The 17,490-nt window shown below is 47.5% G+C and overlaps 2 protein-coding genes across 12 annotated transcripts in view; one reads left to right on the top strand and one right to left on the bottom strand.

Annotated features, from left to right (window-relative positions):
• The window catches only part of ANKRD13A (ankyrin repeat domain 13A), a 29,621-nt gene extending 19,080 nt beyond the window's left edge, over positions 1 to 10,541 (bottom strand). The window contains exons 1-4 of one of the 3 annotated variants that reach the window (XM_061602594.1): positions 9,882 to 9,937; positions 6,119 to 6,170; positions 4,392 to 4,527; positions 3,620 to 3,744 (exon numbers count right to left, since the gene is read on the bottom strand). In XM_061602594.1, coding sequence (XP_061458578.1) covers positions 3,620 to 3,709 — 90 coding nt within the window. In that variant the 5' untranslated portion in view covers positions 3,710 to 3,744; positions 4,392 to 4,527; positions 6,119 to 6,170; positions 9,882 to 9,937. Of the gene's footprint in view, positions 1 to 3,619; positions 3,745 to 4,391; positions 4,528 to 6,118; positions 6,171 to 9,881 lie in introns of all 3 variants that reach the window. The other 2 variants (XM_061602593.1, XM_061602592.1) reach the window with 2 other exon arrangements.
• A 676-nt stretch (positions 10,542 to 11,217) lies between these two features.
• GIT2 (GIT ArfGAP 2) overlaps positions 11,218 to 17,490 on the top strand; it is a 36,319-nt gene continuing 30,046 nt past the window's right edge. For 3 of the 9 annotated variants that reach the window (XM_061603353.1, XM_061603361.1, XM_061603355.1), the window contains exons 1-4: positions 11,218 to 11,456; positions 13,518 to 13,651; positions 15,362 to 15,474; positions 16,338 to 16,443. In XM_061603353.1, coding sequence (XP_061459337.1) covers positions 11,405 to 11,456; positions 13,518 to 13,651; positions 15,362 to 15,474; positions 16,338 to 16,443 — 405 coding nt within the window. In that variant the 5' untranslated portion in view covers positions 11,218 to 11,404. Of the gene's footprint in view, positions 11,457 to 11,990; positions 12,173 to 13,517; positions 13,652 to 15,361; positions 15,475 to 16,337; positions 16,444 to 17,490 lie in introns of those variants that run through there. The other 6 variants (XM_061603356.1, XM_061603357.1, XM_061603352.1 and 3 more) reach the window with 3 other exon arrangements.

The raw sequence follows: 17,490 nt of genomic DNA on the forward strand, positions 1-17,490 counted from the left end.
ACTTGACTCTTTTTTAAAAAACAAGAAATTACAAAGACCCAGAAACATTGTAGCCTTTCCTTATAAGGGAGTTGCTTAACACCCTTAATATTTTTTGTGGCCCTCTGGAGGATCAGAGTTAAACTGACCAGTAAGAGTGGATGTTTCAGTTTAGTGTTTTTTTCCAGCTTACAGACAGAATTTGAACAGTTTTATAATTCATTGCCTAGAAACTTACTGATGGAGTCAAGATCGCCACTTGTGGAGAGTCTCTGCAAAGGGCAAAATGCTGCTAAAATGGAGCATTTCCCCCTTTACAGAGGAAGCTGTTTTGCTTCAAAGCACTTCCTCTAACGTGATGACTCCAAGCCACGTCCTCCAGTTCCCACAGCTACGCGAAGGAGCTCCTGTCATGGAACTCCATCTGATTGTCACCTGTGCAGGGTTCTCTTCAAGCCCTGGCAGACAGCTGATCATAAGTGTTTGCAGAGAACCCTGTGTTGTGCTTTGAAGCCCCTACAATCAGTCGATAGTTGGGGCTTCAAAGCACCTTTACCAGCAGCAATCTTACCTGCCCCACCCCCAGCGTCATATATGGTGTCAGGTGGGCACCACTTGGCCAAAATGGTCTGGAAAGCCAAATGGGGAGATCTGGTGGGCTTAGTTAGGCCTGCAGCTGGAGATTCCCTGCTGCTGTTATATGGAGAGGAAGTATCCTGCATCTTCTATCCTTTTCACTGCTCTCCTCAGATGTCCGTGACAGAGATACACTGTGCTACGAAACTAACAGCACAATCCTATGCATGCCTACTTATAAGTAAGTCTTCCAGGAAAGTCTGTATAAAGTTGCAGCCAAGGGAATTAAAGCGGTCGGTACCTTGGGGGAAAGTGACCACGTAATGCTGGAATTCGTGATTCTGGGGAAAGCCAAAGAAGAATATAGTCAAATATGGACCTTGGATTTCGGGAAAGCCAATTTTAGCAAGCTCAGGGAAATGATGGGTAGGATCCCGTGGCTAGATAGACTAAAGAAAAAAGGAGCCCAAGAAGCGTGGGAGTTCATGAAGAACGTATTACAAAAAGCGCAATCGCAAACAATTCCAAAGAGAAAGAAAAACAGAAGACATCGGAAAAAGCCAATGTGGCTACACGGAAGAGGAGGTAAAAATAAAAAAGAGCATGTATAAAGAATGGAAGGAAGGACGCATCACCAAGGAAGAGTACCGACGAGCGGCTCGGGCTTGCAGGAATAGCATAAGGAAAGCTAAAACCCAGAATGAGCTGAGGCTGGCGAGGGAAGTGAGGAACAACAATAAGGGTTTTTTCAGATATGTTCGAAGCAAGAGAAAGACCAAGGAAACGGTGGGACTGCTGCTCAATGAAGATGGCAAAATGTTGACAGATAACAAGTAAAAGGCAGAACTGCTCAACGCCTATTTTGCCTCCGTTTTCTCCCAAAAAGGGAACAGTGTGCAACCTTGCATTGGTAGCAATCTCAGTAAGGGGTCAAGATTGATAAGGAGATAGTCAGTTAACCTAGTTAACCTAAATGAGTTCAAATCTCCAGGGCCTGATGAACTGCATCCCAGAGTATTGAAGGAACTTGCTGATGTACTCTCGGAACCTCTTGCCATCATCTTTGAGAAATCCTGGAGAACGGGAGAGGTGCCGGAGGATTGGAGACGGGCAAATGTCGTCCCGCTCTTTAAAAAGGGTAAAAAAGAAGATCCGAGGAATTACAGGCCGGTCAGTCTGACTTCAATACCGGGAAAGATATTAGAACGGATAATAAAAGAGTCCATTGGCAACTATCTAGATGACAATGCTGTGATTAGTAGGAGCCAGCATGGGTTTGTCAAGAAAAAATCCTGTCAAACTAATCTCATCTCTTTTTTTGATCGGGTCACTAGCTTAGTAGATGGTGGAAATGCTGTAGATGTCATCTATCTAGATTTCAGCAAAGTGTTTGACAAAGTCCCCCACGACCTTTTGATTAGCAAACTCGTCAAATGCAGACTACATGGAAATACTGTCAGGTGGATTCACAACTGGTTGGAAAACCGTACTCAAAGAGTGGTCGTCGGTGGCTCTGCTTCGGACTGGAAGGAGGTCTCGAGTGGAGTGCCACAGGGTTCTGTCCTGGGGCCGATACTCTTCAACATTTTTATCAATGACTTAGATGACGGGGTGGAGGGAAGCCTTATGAAGTTTGCGGATGATACGAAACTGGGAGGGATAGCTAACACAATGGAAGACAGGAATAAAATCCAAAGGGACCTGGATAGACTAGAAAATTGGGCTGAAATTAATAAAATGACATTCAATAAAGACAAATGCAGGATTCTACATTTAGGCCACAAAAACAAAATGCACGGGTACAGGATGGGGAATACCCGGCTTAGCAGTAGTGCATGTGAGAAGGACCTTGGAATTGTAGTGGATCGCAAGTTGAACATGACCCAGCAGTGTGATGCTGCGGCAAAAAAGGCAAACGCAGTTTTGGGCTGCATAAACAGAGCTATAGTTTCCAGGTCGAGGGAAGTAATAGTCCCACTATATTCTGCATTAGTCAGGCCCCATCTGGAATACTGCGTTCAGTTCTGGGCGCCTCATTTTAAGAAAGACATAGACAAGTTAGAGCGGGTCCAGAAGAGGGCGACAAGGATGATAGCCAGTATGGAGAACAAGTCTTATGAGGAAAGGTTGAAGGAACTTGGCATGTTCAGTCTGGTGAAGAGAAGGAAGAGGGGCGACATGATTACACTCTTTAAGTACCTGAAGGGCTGTCACATAGAGGAGGGTACAGATTTGTTCTCTGCTGCCCCAGAGGGGAGGACTAGGTCTAATGGTTTTAAGTTGCAGGAGAGTAGATTCAGATTGGACATTAGAAGGAACTTCTTGACAGTAAGGGCAGTTCGGCAATGGAACTGACTGCCTAGGGAGGTGGTGGGATCCCCTTCGCTGGATGTCTTCAAGCAGAGGCTGGACAGCTATCTGCGGGAGATGCTCTAGCTGTGGATTTCCTGCTGTGAGCAGGGGGTTGGACTCGAAGGCCTACAAGGCCCCTTCCAGCTCTAGGATTCTATGACCTTTGAGGCTGTAATCCTACCTGTGCTGATTGGGAGTAAACTCAGGTAAACCATGGGTCTTATTGCTGAGTAAATACGCATAGGACTGCTTGTTAATATGGCTAGTAGTATAATTTTTTTATCTAACTAAGCTACACATTATGTATTTGATGTTAAAGCAGTAAAATAAGTTTAGGTTTGATAAAAATAGGTACTGCACATATTTGTTTCTCCCAAAACGTTTGTGTTTTTCTATCGCTTCACAATTTACCAGAAACTTTACATTCCTAGTCTATGAATGAGCCAAGTACCTTTGAAATGAGGGAGATTACAGAATTAAAATGAACAGGCAACATAAATAACAAAAGCTGGCTGAGTATTGCCATTATGCCAGGGAATCTTCTGGAAGCATCTGGCCATTGCCTGTGGTAGACAGAACCCTGAGCTTGATAGGCAATTCTGTGCTCTCATGCAGGGAGCTGCATTCCAAAACATCTGGAGGACGCAAGGTTGATGAAGGTTGCCTCAAAGCAACCATGTGCAAAGTGCATTGTTCATGTTTCTCCATTTACCTCATTGATTTTTTGGAGCAATTCTGGGACCCCACCAAGAGTAGCGGATGTTTGATGGTAATCCCGATGCTGCAGGATCGTATGGACCATCTCAGGATCCCCTGTGCTTACAGCTTCGTGCAAGACTGGAGAAAAACAAACAAGCAAGCAAGCAAACAGAAATAAGCTAGGGGAGAGAGAGAGAGAGATTTACATCATGCTGGATACCTGCAGCCAGAGATCTAGTTCAAACAAGTATGTGAAATTTCACTCCCGCTTTCCCAGAACCTTCCCTGAACTCCTATCCTCAGAAGCGCCAGTGCCTGCCCATGCATGACCTTTTGCTGTAAGACAAAAACATCTAAGCCAAGCTGCAGGCTTGTCAGATCTACTAGGTTTTTTTCTAGAGCCCCAAGATGTGCAAAAGAGAGAAAGGTACAAAAGACATACTATTAGAATTAAAGAACAGGGTGCCTCTGAGCTGTTTTCAGAACTAGAACTGAACTGAGCTCATAACCCTGTCATGCAAAAGTCCACTCCTCAACTCAAGCTTTCCATGTTTCAGCAATCTAAATTAAGGGATGAAAGGCATCTTTTATTGTTGTTGCCATAATTAAATAATCAGGAATAAATTTTTCGACAAGGAGCCAGAATCCGTGATTCGTTGTAGTAGCAAACCACCGAGAGAGTGACCACCAGCTGTACTTTCTGCCCAACCCAGGTCTAGGCCCTGCTCAAGGTCTTTCCCCACTCTTTCCTTTTGCTGTGCACTTGCCTGGATGCAACCCCTTACCTGTCCATCCCTGTGCATTCTCTTTGGTGACATCTGCTTTATGTCGCAGAAGGACTCTGGCAGACTCGATGTATCCCAAAGAAACAGCAAGATGTAGCAAGGTTCGCCCACGGGGATCCCGCTGGTCCACATCCTGCTAAAAAGCCAAAAGGAAGATTTCTTCTAAGGCATCTGCTATAGCCAACACAAGTCATCAGGACGTATGGAACTAAACACAAAAGCTGACAATGTTTCATGGAGTCTACGGAGGTGCTTCAACACTGCTGGTGTGTTGCTTGCAGGACACACAGACAGGCAAGCTTAAAATGAGACAGCAATCCCAAGAAAAATCAAGCTGATCACCCTTTAAAAAAAAACCCTACACAAGGTATTTATGAAGAGGCATGGAGGAAATTCTGGTCTCAAAGTGCAGCTCATCTGGGGCACCTCACCAGCTGTCTGTGAAACTAACAGATTTTGCCTTTTTAAATATTTTGCAATTAAGTGTAAAATATTTTTCTCTAGGTGGATTTCATCCACAACTGATCCAAAAAGCTGCCTTACACAGAGCCAGACTATCAGTCCCTTTAACCCAATATTGTTTTCTACAGTCCTCCCCAAACTGGTGCCCTCCAGATGTTTTGGACTACAACTCCCATCAGCCACAGCAAGAATGGCTAGTGACATCTGGAGAGTGTTAGGTTGGGGAAGGCTGGTCTACTCAGAGTGGTGGCCGTTCGATGTCGACTGCTACGCCTGGGACTTTTGGCATGCAGTGCAAGAGGGCTCTGTCACTGAGCTAGGATCCACACCCACCCTTGCAATAACCATGAAAGCACATGCAGGAAGAGGAACCAGCAGCTGCAGGCTTGCTCTCAACTGGTGTTCCTCTATTATTCAAACTGGAGCATAATGGGAACAGTATAAGAAACTTCCTGCAGTGCTCCAACTAATCATTTCCCAGCTATTTGCGAGTCTATGGGCAGGCTTTGGGAGTGAATCGCTAAAAGAAAAGTCTGCTGGGACTCTGTTGCTCTCTTATTATACCTCCCTTCTTTTACCAACCCTGATTTCTCCTACCACAAGGTTGGAGAATCTGTTGATGGACTCCATCTCCCATTATCCCTGACCATTGGTCATGCTGTCTGAGGCTAACTGGAATCCAACAACATCTGGAGGGCCAAAGCCTAGCCGCTCTTGCCCTAAAGGATCCTCTTCCACTGGGGACCCAGCAGGGCAAGGCCTCCTTGCACAAGCTCTCGTCTTGCTTCAGACTCAGAAGGACAAGGCAGTCTTCTCTTCAGTGCTTGTAAAAGGAGAGACTCAGGAAAAGAGGATGGGATTCTCATGCTCTTCAATACACCTGCTAAGAGACTGAGCTGGGGACTTTTGGGTAGAAAGCACGTGCCCTGCCACCACATATGCCCAAGCTGGTGAAACTAGCTTTTTCAAAAAGAAACATGTGGCCTCCGATTTCCTGTACGAGGAATTGCTGTCACCCGATTCAGCTACGAGAGGATGCTATGACAAAATGCCTGCGGACACACAGAGCGGGAGGCAACCTTTACAAAGCAAACTTTGTAAAATGGCTGGTGAGGTTATGGAAACAGATGGCCACTAGGAATGCATCCTCACTTGGAACACACACACAGGACAATGAGCACTCTTGACAGATCACTACAAAATGCAAACCACACAAGGCGGAAAAGAGCCACTAGCATGCAAACAGCAACACACTCCCACCTTACCTAGGTCTTTCACTACTAGCTTTAGAAATCTGAAACAGAAGAGCATCTATAGCTAAGGGAAAAGATTAAAAATCAACAGTGAGCCAAAGAGGAAAGGTCATTATCAATGTTAATACTGCTGCTGCTGCTGCTGCTGCTGGTGGTACTATTGTGTGCTAGGCGCTGTACACAGCACTGTTTCGGACAGCCTTCCCCAGCCTGGTGCCCTCCAGATGTTTTGGACTACAACACCCATCAGCCCCAGCCAGCATGACCATGTTTTCATCAGTCCAAGCATCATACCGCTGTGGTGGCCAGGGGTGATGGGGGTTGCAATCCCAAACATCTGGAGGGCACCAGGTTGGCAAAGGTTAGGTTAAGACCATTTGGGCCAACACACACACACACACACACACGCACGCGCGCACACACGTGCGTGATATAAATAGGCAAAGCTGTATATAATTATAAAGTTAGGCCCATCAACAGATAATCAGTTTTCCTACTGACAAATTTCCTGCCTTTCAGATGATGTATCAGTTAAGATTCAAGATATTTACAGAATACCAAAATCTCATCAGCAATATAACCTTATGCCCTGCTGAACACAGTTAGGCTCACTTCTGTGTAAACGTGCAGAGGGTTGGATGGAAAGATATCAAAGGATGGTTTTGGGTGTGATTTTTGCAATATGCAGATTAAGAAAGCTAACTGATAATTTATTTATTTATTACATTTATATACCGCCCCATAGCCGAAGCTCTCTGGGCGGTTTACAGTAATTAAAAATTAATTGATAAATTAATCTTCTTTAAGTCATTGGTGTTAGACACACCTATGCATGCTTACATAGGAGTGGCCCCACCAAATTAATTTAGTGAAATTTACTTCTTAAGTAAAAGGATTGGGATGTTAAGAATTTTAATAAACAGATGGGGCTACTCCTTGTCAGAAGTAAAGGCCACATTTTATATTTTCTTTAACATTATAGATTTTTGCAATGTCCACTGCGAAACCTTAGATGGTCCCTTTGGGCAGGGAGGGGCCTGAGTTTTTGGTTATGCAGCTTTTTATATATATTAGCAACAACAGTGATAACAGAAATCAGTATCACACATACATTGAAAACCAAGCCTAGCCTTTCAGTTAGCATTTATGGCTCTAAGGAATCACAGGGCAGGATGGCTAAAGCAGTCAACGGATCCCAGCTCATCTCTAAGCCTGCTGCAAGCTTCCCCTGCCTTCAGAACTCACCTAAAAAATGAAAATGGACTGCCTCCAAGTCGATCCTGACTTATGGCGACCCTCTGAATAGGGATTGCATGGTAAGCGGCATTCAGAGAGGGTTTACCATTGCCTCCCTCTGAGGCTATAGTCCTCCCCAGCTGGCCAGGGTCTGCTCAGCTTGCCACAGCTGCACAAGCCAGACCTTTCCTTGTCCGCAACTGCCTGCTGGGGGGCAAATGGGCTCCTTGGGACTATGCAGTTTGCCCACGGCTGCACAGGTGGCAGGGCACGTAATCCCTGAGCCACTCACTGTGGGGTGATCTTTAGCTGGCCCTTGACACCCAGGAGACACGAGCGGGGATTTGAACGCACAGACTCTGGACTCCCAGCCAAGCTCTCCTCCCCACTGTACTATACCAGCTGTTGAACTTGCCTAGCTTTGTTTAAAAAATCACTCCCTCTCTCTGACAAAGGGAAGGAAGCAAACAAATTGGCTAACTTCTCGAAACAGAAATGCGGCTTCACCACTAAGGAAGGGCTCTTTTTTTTTTTTGTAGTTTGGGGAAGAGAGAGGTCAGGACTAAGCAGAGACAGACAAGGTATCCTTTGCTCTTATAAGCTGTTGGACAACAGTAGAAATTGGTTCCATTTGGCAAAGGCCGAAGCGTCTTTCCCATCTAGGTTGATTCCAGATGAAGCAAGCAAGCTCATCTTCATAGCCGCCTCACTTCTTGGCCCCATTTGGACAGTTTCCAGAATTTCCTCTGACACCAACAGCTCTGTTCACGGGCCACCTGTACGCCTTTGCTACAACCCAGCAGCTGCAGGCCACTGTGCAGTTATATTGGAGAACAGCCAGTAGAACAAAAAAAGGAAGTACAGCAAATCAGACTGGCCCATATACCCTGCTCAGAGAGATCAGGGCTGAAACCTCTCCACCATGGAGCTCACTAGGATACCTTGGGCCAGTCCCTCCCTCTCAGCCCAGCCCCTCCCACAGGCAATAATCAGAGGAAAAGCAGGGCACCAGCACCATAAACAGAGAAGCACTTTCTGCTCTGATGTGAAAAATGTAGGAGAAAAGCGAACATGATGCTATCTTCAGGAATCCCCGTCCGCATCAAGGTATCAGCAGCAGATCCCTGAACACCAAACACAGCATCACAATGTGGAAAAGTTCATGGCATGTTCCAGGGCACAAGCTCAGTTTCCAAGCACACTTGACCCGGCATGCAGATCACCTGAGCAAACTAAGATTGTGCCCTAGAGCATCTGCAGAGGGAACATGGGTTGCAAATGGTCAGGCAGCAATCTTGTAGGAAAGCTCAGGTACCATTACCGCTCTCAGTGAGGGCTCCCAGGACCCTCTGGAACGCAGCCTGAAACCATTTGCTTAGAGCTGCAGCTCTCAAAATGGAAGGCCAAAGCAACTGCCCAGCAGATCAGGATCCTACCTGTGGCATGAGTGGGCTGGGGCTTAAATACTCACCCCTTTGTGTTGCTCTGTTGCCAGTGAGGGGAACCTCCTCTAGTCTCCTCATCCTTTTCTCATAATGCATTTTCCCCCCTAAAAAGGTTTAATTCCAGATGGTCTCTCTCATCTCTTTTCCTGTTCTATATCAGCCTACAGGCCTTGGATGAGAAACAGAGATTCCATTTGGCCTCGCTGCTCTCATTTCATATTTCACAGGATTAATTCCGCCAAACCAGATTCACTTTCCCTCTTTCATTTAGGGAACTTTCAGCAGCACAGTCTGAGAATCAAGCATTATCTCTGTGTTTTTAATCACCCTTGTTTTTATTTATTTATTTTGGCCAATCTCATATCAGCCCAGAGATCCTTTTTATGAGTCTGAAAAATCTGATCTCTTTCTGGTAATTCTGTTTTTAAAGACGGAAAAACTAACAAACCACATGACATAATTGCTACAAGTGTTTTAGAATACCTGCAAGCCCAGAAATAGGTAGGGCAGCCTTCACCAACCTGATGCACTCCAGATGTTTTGGATGACAACTCCCATCAGCCCCAGCCAGTGAGTCATAGTCCAAAACCTACAGACAGCATCAGTATGGTGAAGACTCAACTAGGAGGCATAGGACTCCTGTCCAGGGTACCCATTCCCCACCCCTCTCCAGGGCATGTTTTGTGCCTAACAGCTTTGCAAGATTCGAAAAATGGTTCCTCCCGCTTCAATCAGACTTGTAACTCTGCTGTCACAGGTCAGTCAAGAGTGGGAATCCTCTGGTGGGCAGCACCGCCAGCACGGAGCAGGAGACAGAGTTGCATCCCCAAACCAGACAGGGGTGGCTTCAAACGTCTGTTCGTCCACATTGTCCACCCAGTGAACTTGGGCCACTTGCTTGCTCTCGCAACCTTGCAGGGTTGTTATGAGGATACAGGGGGATTATCCCCAGTACACCATACTGAGGAAAGATGCAAAAAGGTGATGGATAGCCAGCCAGGGGCCACGCAGAACCCCCCTCCAGCCCCCCTCCGCCACACTTCAGAGCCCAGATGAGTCCCACCACCTGCCCTTGTTTTTTTAAAAAATTTTACCTTGTCTTTCAGCACTTCTTCCAGCCGCTGGAAGTCGTTCTTCCAGACTAAGCCGTGCAAAGGAAACTTGTTGTTGGCATCGCCGGAGGAGCTCATGTTGGGGCTCTCGCCCCCCGTCTCCCCACTGCAAGGTGTGGGGGGGGCTACAACCCTAATGTGGGGCAGGAGCTTTCTATTCAGGCCAAGCCGGCTCCTTGCAGCCCATGCCCCCCTTCCCTGAAATAGGGAGTGAAAAGCACCTCTCAACCCCCTCCACTTTGGGGGCTGCCAGCAGGGACCTCCCTCCCAATGAACTCCCTCCCCCAACTCCCACTGTGTCTGGTGCCAAGCTCAGGTAGAGGATCCCCACATGTATATAAACCTCACATCTCCCCAACTGTGGGGGGGTCCTCCACAAGCCACCCCCTCCCCGCTTTCTGTCCCTCCCTAACCTTTCCCCTTTGAGCCGGCCGCCTTCGGGGACCAGTAAGAGGCCGGGGGAGGAGGAGGAGGAGGAGGAAGGAACCGCAGTCCCCTCCCCCCGCGGGACGGCCTATGGGGCGTTCCTGCTCTGGGGCTGCCTCATGAGTCGTTGACGCGGCGGCGGCGGCGGCGGGGCAGTATCGCTCAGGGCAACCACCACCCTTTCCCTCATCCGCTCCTGTGAAGCCGTGGGACGCCATATTGGGTAAGGGCAGTGTGGCAGGCGGCCATCTTGGGGAAAGGCCGTACGTGGTCCCCAGCCTCTCTTCTCCCACCCCTCCTCCGCCGCCTTCGACCACCATGATGACTAAGGGCGCTATTATCGTCAACATGCATTAAGACTGCCATGTTTGAAGAGGGCACCCTGTTGTTGTTGTTGCCCCCGCCTGTAAGTGAAAGTAAGTGAATCGAGCTCCGCCATTTTGAGAGAGGGCAGTTCCCTGTTAAATCAGGGCAGCTTCTTCCCCTGGACACGCCCACTTTAAGGAGCCCCACAGAAACAGATGCAGCAGAACTGGAAAGAGGTTTTTTGTTTTTGTTTAATATGCAGAGCTTGGAAAAGTTACTTTGTTGAACTACAACTCCCATCAGTCCAATCCACTGGCCATGCTGGCTGGGGCTGATGGGAGTTGTAGTTCAAAAAAAGTAACTTTTCCAGTGTAATTATTCATTGTTTTGCCTAAAATTCGAATATCGCATATTATGCCTATTTATTCCGTCTTTTTTTTAACCTAATGTGCTTTCTGCGGTAAATCTACTTAAAAAAAAACTTAAAAAAAAACAAAAACAACCTTTGCCCACAACCAATATGGTCGCATTCTTCCCTCGCTTTTCCAGAAGCCAAGATGGCCCCCAACTCTTGTCACAGCAGCGTGATGAGGTTGGCTGCGCAATGTGCGGAAGCGGCGTGGTGAATGTCGCCGTGCGCGAGAAGGCGCGCAGCCGCCGTACGCATGCGCGGGATGGTTTCTCCGTGACTGGCGGGGCTGAGAAGGGACCCGTTAGCTGGAGCAGTGGCCCCGGGTTGGCTCGGCTCAGTCCGGCCTCGGACCTGCTAGGCCATGTCTAAGCGGCTGCGGAGCAGCGAGGTGTGCGCCGACTGCAGCGCTCCGGGTGAGAACCGGGAGGAGGAGGAGGAGGAGGAGGGGCAGGGGCACACTTTGAGGGACCCAGGCGTCCGGCGCCCAGGGTTTTATTCCCCTTGTGATGCGGTCTGTGAGGAGGAGCTTTTGGCGAGTCTCTTCTCCCCCCCCTCCCTTGGAACCGACCAAGTGTTTGGAGGATCATAGAAGGTGGAAATGGGGAGGGGGAGATCTTAGGAGCCTCCCCCCCCGCGTGCACACGGGTACTCTTGCACGCCCAGCCACACAAGCAAAGGAAGCGGCTGATTTCTGCTGTGGCGCTCAGGTCCTGCCTGGGGGCTTCCTAGAGAAGCGTTTTCTCACACACCCCAATAATGGGATGCAGGGTGCTGGAGGAGATGGGCCTTTGTTGTGATCCAGCAGCCTGGCTCTTCTTAGGGTCTTACGTTTTAGGAACCCAGCAGCGTCTGTGACACACCCATTCCCCCCTCCCTTGGGCCTTTTGATGGAGATGGCGCTTTGGGCCGCAAACAGGAAGCCAGTTGCGGAAGTACAAGCGTCCTGCCTGAGTTTGCTGCAGGTGGCAAGAGAGAGCGGCAGCCGGTTCTCGGTTCACTTGCGCCTCTCGGGAAATCCTGTGGCTGCAGTTGTCATCAGGGAGTCTGAGCCTTCCTCCTCTATTTGGCCAGAGCATGCACCCTTGGCATCTGCCCAGCTCAAAGGATGGCGGAGCCAGAATCGCCACTGGTGTGTGTTTGTTTGTTTATTACATTTATATCCCAGCTTTCCACCAAGGAACTCAAGGTGGCCTACAAATTTGGTTCTCCTGATGTTTATCTTTGCAACAAACAGCCTTGTGAGGTAGGTTAGGCTGAGAGACAGTGACTGGCCCAAAGTCACCCAGTGTGCTTCCTGGCCGAGTGGGGATTTGAATCTTGGTCTCTCTGGTCTCAGCCCAACATTCTAACCGCTGCACCACTCACGGGTGCCTGTGGGTAGAATCCCGATGGCTACTATTGTGGACTTTCCTGTGGCAGCGGATCTTGGAGTGTGCATTGTTGCCCCATGTTGGCCTCATTGTTTTCTGGACACAGTTCAAGGGGCTGGCTCAGGCTGAATGCTTCCTCTCCGTTGCGCCATCACTGAAGCATGACCTCAACTGTGCTGTTTGTGTGCCAAGTTTGCACAGCGAAAAGCACTTGGGACAGGCATCCCCCCCAAAAATGTGGAACTCACTCTGGCCAAAGCAGACATAGCTAGCTTCTGTAATCTGCCCACCCCCCCCTTCAGGCTGAAGCCCAAGAGTTGCCAACTTGTACTAGTGAGGACTTCACAGTTAGGGAGCCCATGTGCTTCGGCCTAACATTGCATATAAATCCTGAAGGAGAGCTGTGATGATGTGGGCACTCTTCTTTCTTGCAGCTTGCAGTTCCACTTTGCTTTTGTGCAAACGAGTAGTTTTTAGGGTGGCATCTGAATTGCCATGCTCCTGAAATGTATGAGGATCCTAATAATTTATGTTTCAGCAATCTTGCCCCAACTCTTCCCCCCCCCCCATTCAGTACAAGAATTTCTTTGTTGTATGAGATGCTTCAGTTCCCTTGGGGCAGCAGACAATTTTCTGTACTAGTCTTAACAACTTCTGCGATAACAATGCATCTTTGCTGTAAAGACAGTAGCATAGCCAATACTTTCTTCCTGCTTCAGTTCAAGAGATCACATGTCTTGCCAGCAACCTTTCTGTTTTGCTCTGGTTCACCAAAGAGCTTGGCCTATATGACTCAAGCCCAAATCTGGCTTGACGCTGATCATGCTTCCTATTTTGAGTGACCCTCGCAGGCTCCTTGTAGCTTGTTTCAAGTCATGCCCCGGGTGCCTCCCTTGCAAAAAGTATGAATTAAGATTTCCTACCTTGCTTAATATTGCACAAACTGGTTTTTAAAATTTACAAATTGAACGTAAAAAACCCAAGTCACACACCCCACCCCCCTGCTGATGTGGGGTGGAGATTAATATCCTTGCTTGTTGCAGGTGTAGGGAAACTCCTACCTCTCCTGCTTCCTATGCTAAATGTGCCAGTGTTCTTTTTCAGACCCATGCTGGGCATCAATAAACAGAGGCGTCCTGATCTGTGATGAATGCTGCAGCGTCCATCGAAGCCTGGGCCGGCACATCTCCCAAGTCAGGCACCTGAAGCACACTCCGTGGCCTACGACCCTACTGCAGGTAACAAAGATTCAGCTCATTCCATTCAGCCTTGCTGTTGCCCACACAAAGGAACAGCTCTGCTGCTGACCACCTTCCTGTAGTAGTCATATATGGCCAAAAGGAAGGGGGGGGGGAACAGGAGAGAAGAGGCAGCTTGTGCAAAACTTCGTTGGCTGTGTAAGGACCTGGGTTTGAGCTGTACTTGTAAACCTTTGTAATGTGGATGCCTTTGTTACTACTTTGCCTCCTGTTTCCAAGTATACTCACTGGGAAGTAAATCGGTCTGAAGTAAATGGAACTTAAACTTACAAGTGATCTGTTGCAGGTCAGGGCACAATCCAGCGTCGCTTTCTTTTGCTTTTTAAGTAACTCCGTGCGTTCCAGGGTTGTCTCCTTAGATTTGCATGTCAAAATCAGTTACTCAAGGGTGCTTTGTTCTTTTTAAGCCTTACCTTTCTTCCAGAAAACTTCATCGCTGTCGAAGCACTTCTCTTACAGTATATGGTGGTGGCAGCCAGAGCAAGGGCCTATTCAGTGGCAATGCCCATCTGCCATTGTGCTCATGTCCCGGTTGGGGGCTTTCTATTTGGGGTATCTGGTTGGCCACGATGAGGATGGGCTGATGGGCCTTTGCTCTGAGCCAGCAGCCAGGCTCTTCTTATGTTCTTACGCTGTGAAGAGCTGAAAAACGTTGACCGATGGATTGCACAGTCCAACCAAATGCCTTCCCCCAAGGTAATGGTGCTGCCGGTTGACATTCCCTTGACCTTCAGTGTTTCTGAACATTCTCTAACGAAGCTGCAATTGCATGAGGGGTGGGTAGAGAATGGCATTGTAATCAGCCTCTACCCACTCCCGCTCACTATGACAGCAAAGCAATGTGGCATTATTTTCCACTTGGCCCGGTGCCCAAGGCACTAAGGTGCCCAGGGGCCCTCCCCACCTCCAGCCAGGTGTGGTGGTGGGGAGGTATATTCATTCTTCTGATCTCTTTTGAGGGAGGTCAGAACAAGTACATAGTTTATTAAATTCTGTGTGCTTGTTCTAGTCCTTTGAAGCAATAAAAGGCAGGCAGAATACACTGTTTTTCCTCAACCACAGCTGGGAATATAATCTGAAGGGTTGTGATGTTTTAATTTTTTTTAAAAAGCATCCTCAAGGGTTTTCTGGCCATATTAAACAATAAGCTAATTAGACATAACTTCCTGTACTGAAAATAGCTTTATTGGGAAAGGAGGAAAAGACTCCAGGAAATTCCTGAGCATAGTGGGTATTTAATTTATGCTTTGATTAATTTTTAGTGTTGTGTGTTTGGGCACTACAAACCACCTTGTAAATTTTGAAAATAGCACTGAAATAGCACACAAATGGCAAAAAGACAGAATTTGATAGCCTTAATTCATATTGTTGAATTTGAGCAGAGACTGACTAGGCATGAGTCTTCAAAAGTGTCTTGGGGCCTGTTGAAATGGATGTTTTCTCTATGTTAAACCCCAAACTCTAATTCTGAACTTTGTTCTGAAGGTCAACAAAACTTTGAGCACAGTATGAAACCTTGAAGGGCTGCTTGTGAAAAAAGGTGTACTGTACATACCGAACACTTGCACCATACACCTGAAAAACATTCCATGCCAGTGAAGTGAGAACAGTCATTTAATTGTTAAGTTGCTTTGGACAACAAGATAATGCAGAATCAGTGTTGCTTCATGTTCTTTTCTTTTTTTTCAGATGGTGGAAACCTTGTACAATAATGGTGCTAACTCCATCTGGGAACATTCATTACTGGATCCTGCGTCCGTCATGAGTGGAAGGCGCAAAGCAAACCCCCAGGACAAAGTTCAGTAAGTTGGATCACTGGGGCATTGTCTCAGTTTTCCCTGGAGGATCAAGGGGGTGGAACCACAGTGAACTTTAACAAACCGTGACCAGGGCAGCAACAGATGCAGACAAACCTGATCCTGCCTCCCACATTGGCAACAGTCTTCATGGCAGATGTGAATGAAACGGAGAAACCTTTTTCATTCAGGGAGCTATCTAGGCTGGCGGGGGGGGGCAAGTGAGGGTTGCATGACTAGTTTCCTGTGCTTTCAGCACAGAATCAAAATTTCAGAAACACTGGCTGAGTCAATGGCCTCCTTCTGCTGTTCTGTGATTACCACGATCTCGCTGCTTATTTCAAATCATTATGTGAAGTTCAGACCACCACTGCCACCATCACCCTTGTGGGCCTCCTTGGTCATGATCTTCTGTGCAGTGTGCTTTCTTTTCTTCTCCCTGTCTCCCCTATTATCTTTCCTCTCCACCTCTTTGCTCATCAATAGAGGCCTCGACTATTTTTACAGAAAGGCAATTAATAATTTTTGATAATTTTGGAATTTGTATGAATACAGTGTTCAGGTCACGCACAGCTTAAAACTGAAGCTGCAGTCCTAACTACACTTGATTAGGGAGTAAACCTCATAGAATACAGGCACAACTTCTGAGTAAACGGGCATAGGGTTGCCTGGCAAGGAGCGAGGGGAACTGAATGTATTTAAGGGTTTTTGCTTAGTCAGCCCCCCACCTTGTTCCGCCAGAAGCTGGTCTTTGCCGGCTGTCCTGTGCTGCATCTTTTCTGCCCTTGCCCTTTGGAAAAACAGATCTCACTCGTGAGCTGTCTCAGTGTCCTGCGTTGTAGTTCCTCTTTCTTTTGACTCTCTTGTAGCCCCAACAAAGCGGAATTCATTAGAGCGAAATATCAGATGCTGGCCTTTGTTCATCGCTTACCATGTCGGGATGATGACAGCGTCACTGCTAAAGACCTTAGTAAGGTGAGACTCTTTCATAAGAAGAGCGGCCAAAGGCCCATGTAGTCCAGCACTCTGTACGTGGGAAGCCTGCTCTGTGGGCAGGTAGTTGGTAGGGATGTGACCAGATCTAGTTCAACCACCGCATCTGGTTCAGCTTTGGAAAACAACCCGGTTCAATCTTAAATGCTTTGGAGGATGTCCAAGTCAGCTCGGGGTCAAAACCCAAATTCCAATTTGGGGAGGGGGGGAACTTCATGTTTTACCCATTAATTAATTTGGGAATTCAAAAACTGACTTAAATTCTTTGGTTTTTGACACAATTGGATAAAATTTGCAAGCATAGTAGCCTCTCCCCCAGTGGGTAAAGACTGCCAAATTAGAGGTGAATAGGTTTGGGGTGGGTTGTGCTGGGCACCTCTATGAAGTTCATTTTTCCCCCAAAAGAGACTGTTATATTCTTTTTGGCAGAAATGGATGAACTTTGCAGGCATTGCTGAAGCAATCGCCTGTCCCCATGAATTTCTCTCATCCGCCGCCATTAAAGCCACTGAAGCCTGTGCCTGTCGTATCTTGTGGCAGCAAATTCTGTACCCTAGTTCTGCACTGTGTTGCATTTTCATCTGTCCTGAGTCTGCTGCCCACCCAATTCCTTGGGTGACTCTGAGTTTCAGCTTTGTATATTTATTTACTTGCAGTATTTCTATGCTGCCTTTCATCAAAGTCTCATGGCAGTTCATAACAATGAAAAATTGATTGAAACACATTAGCCATATGCTAGAGTTCGTGATGTCCATGAACTTGCCTGACTTTAGACAAATTCATGGAGCTTAAGGCCATCAGTGGCCACTAGCCACAGTGGCCGTGTTCCCCCTCCACTGTCGGAGGCAGTCTGCCTTGAATGCCAGTTGCTGAGAATCCTAACTAGGGAGAGGGCTACAGTGCCCATATTCTGTTCATGGGCTTCCCGTTGGGGCATCTGGTTGGCTGCTCTGAGAACAGGATGCTGGACCAGATTTGCCCCCCTTTGGTCTGACGCAGCAGGGCTGCCCCATGCTCTTATTTACAGAG

The sequence above is a fragment of the Rhineura floridana genome, chromosome 19 (assembly GCF_030035675.1).
Source record: "Rhineura floridana isolate rRhiFlo1 chromosome 19, rRhiFlo1.hap2, whole genome shotgun sequence".
NCBI classification, from domain to species: domain Eukaryota; kingdom Metazoa; phylum Chordata; class Lepidosauria; order Squamata; family Rhineuridae; genus Rhineura; species Rhineura floridana.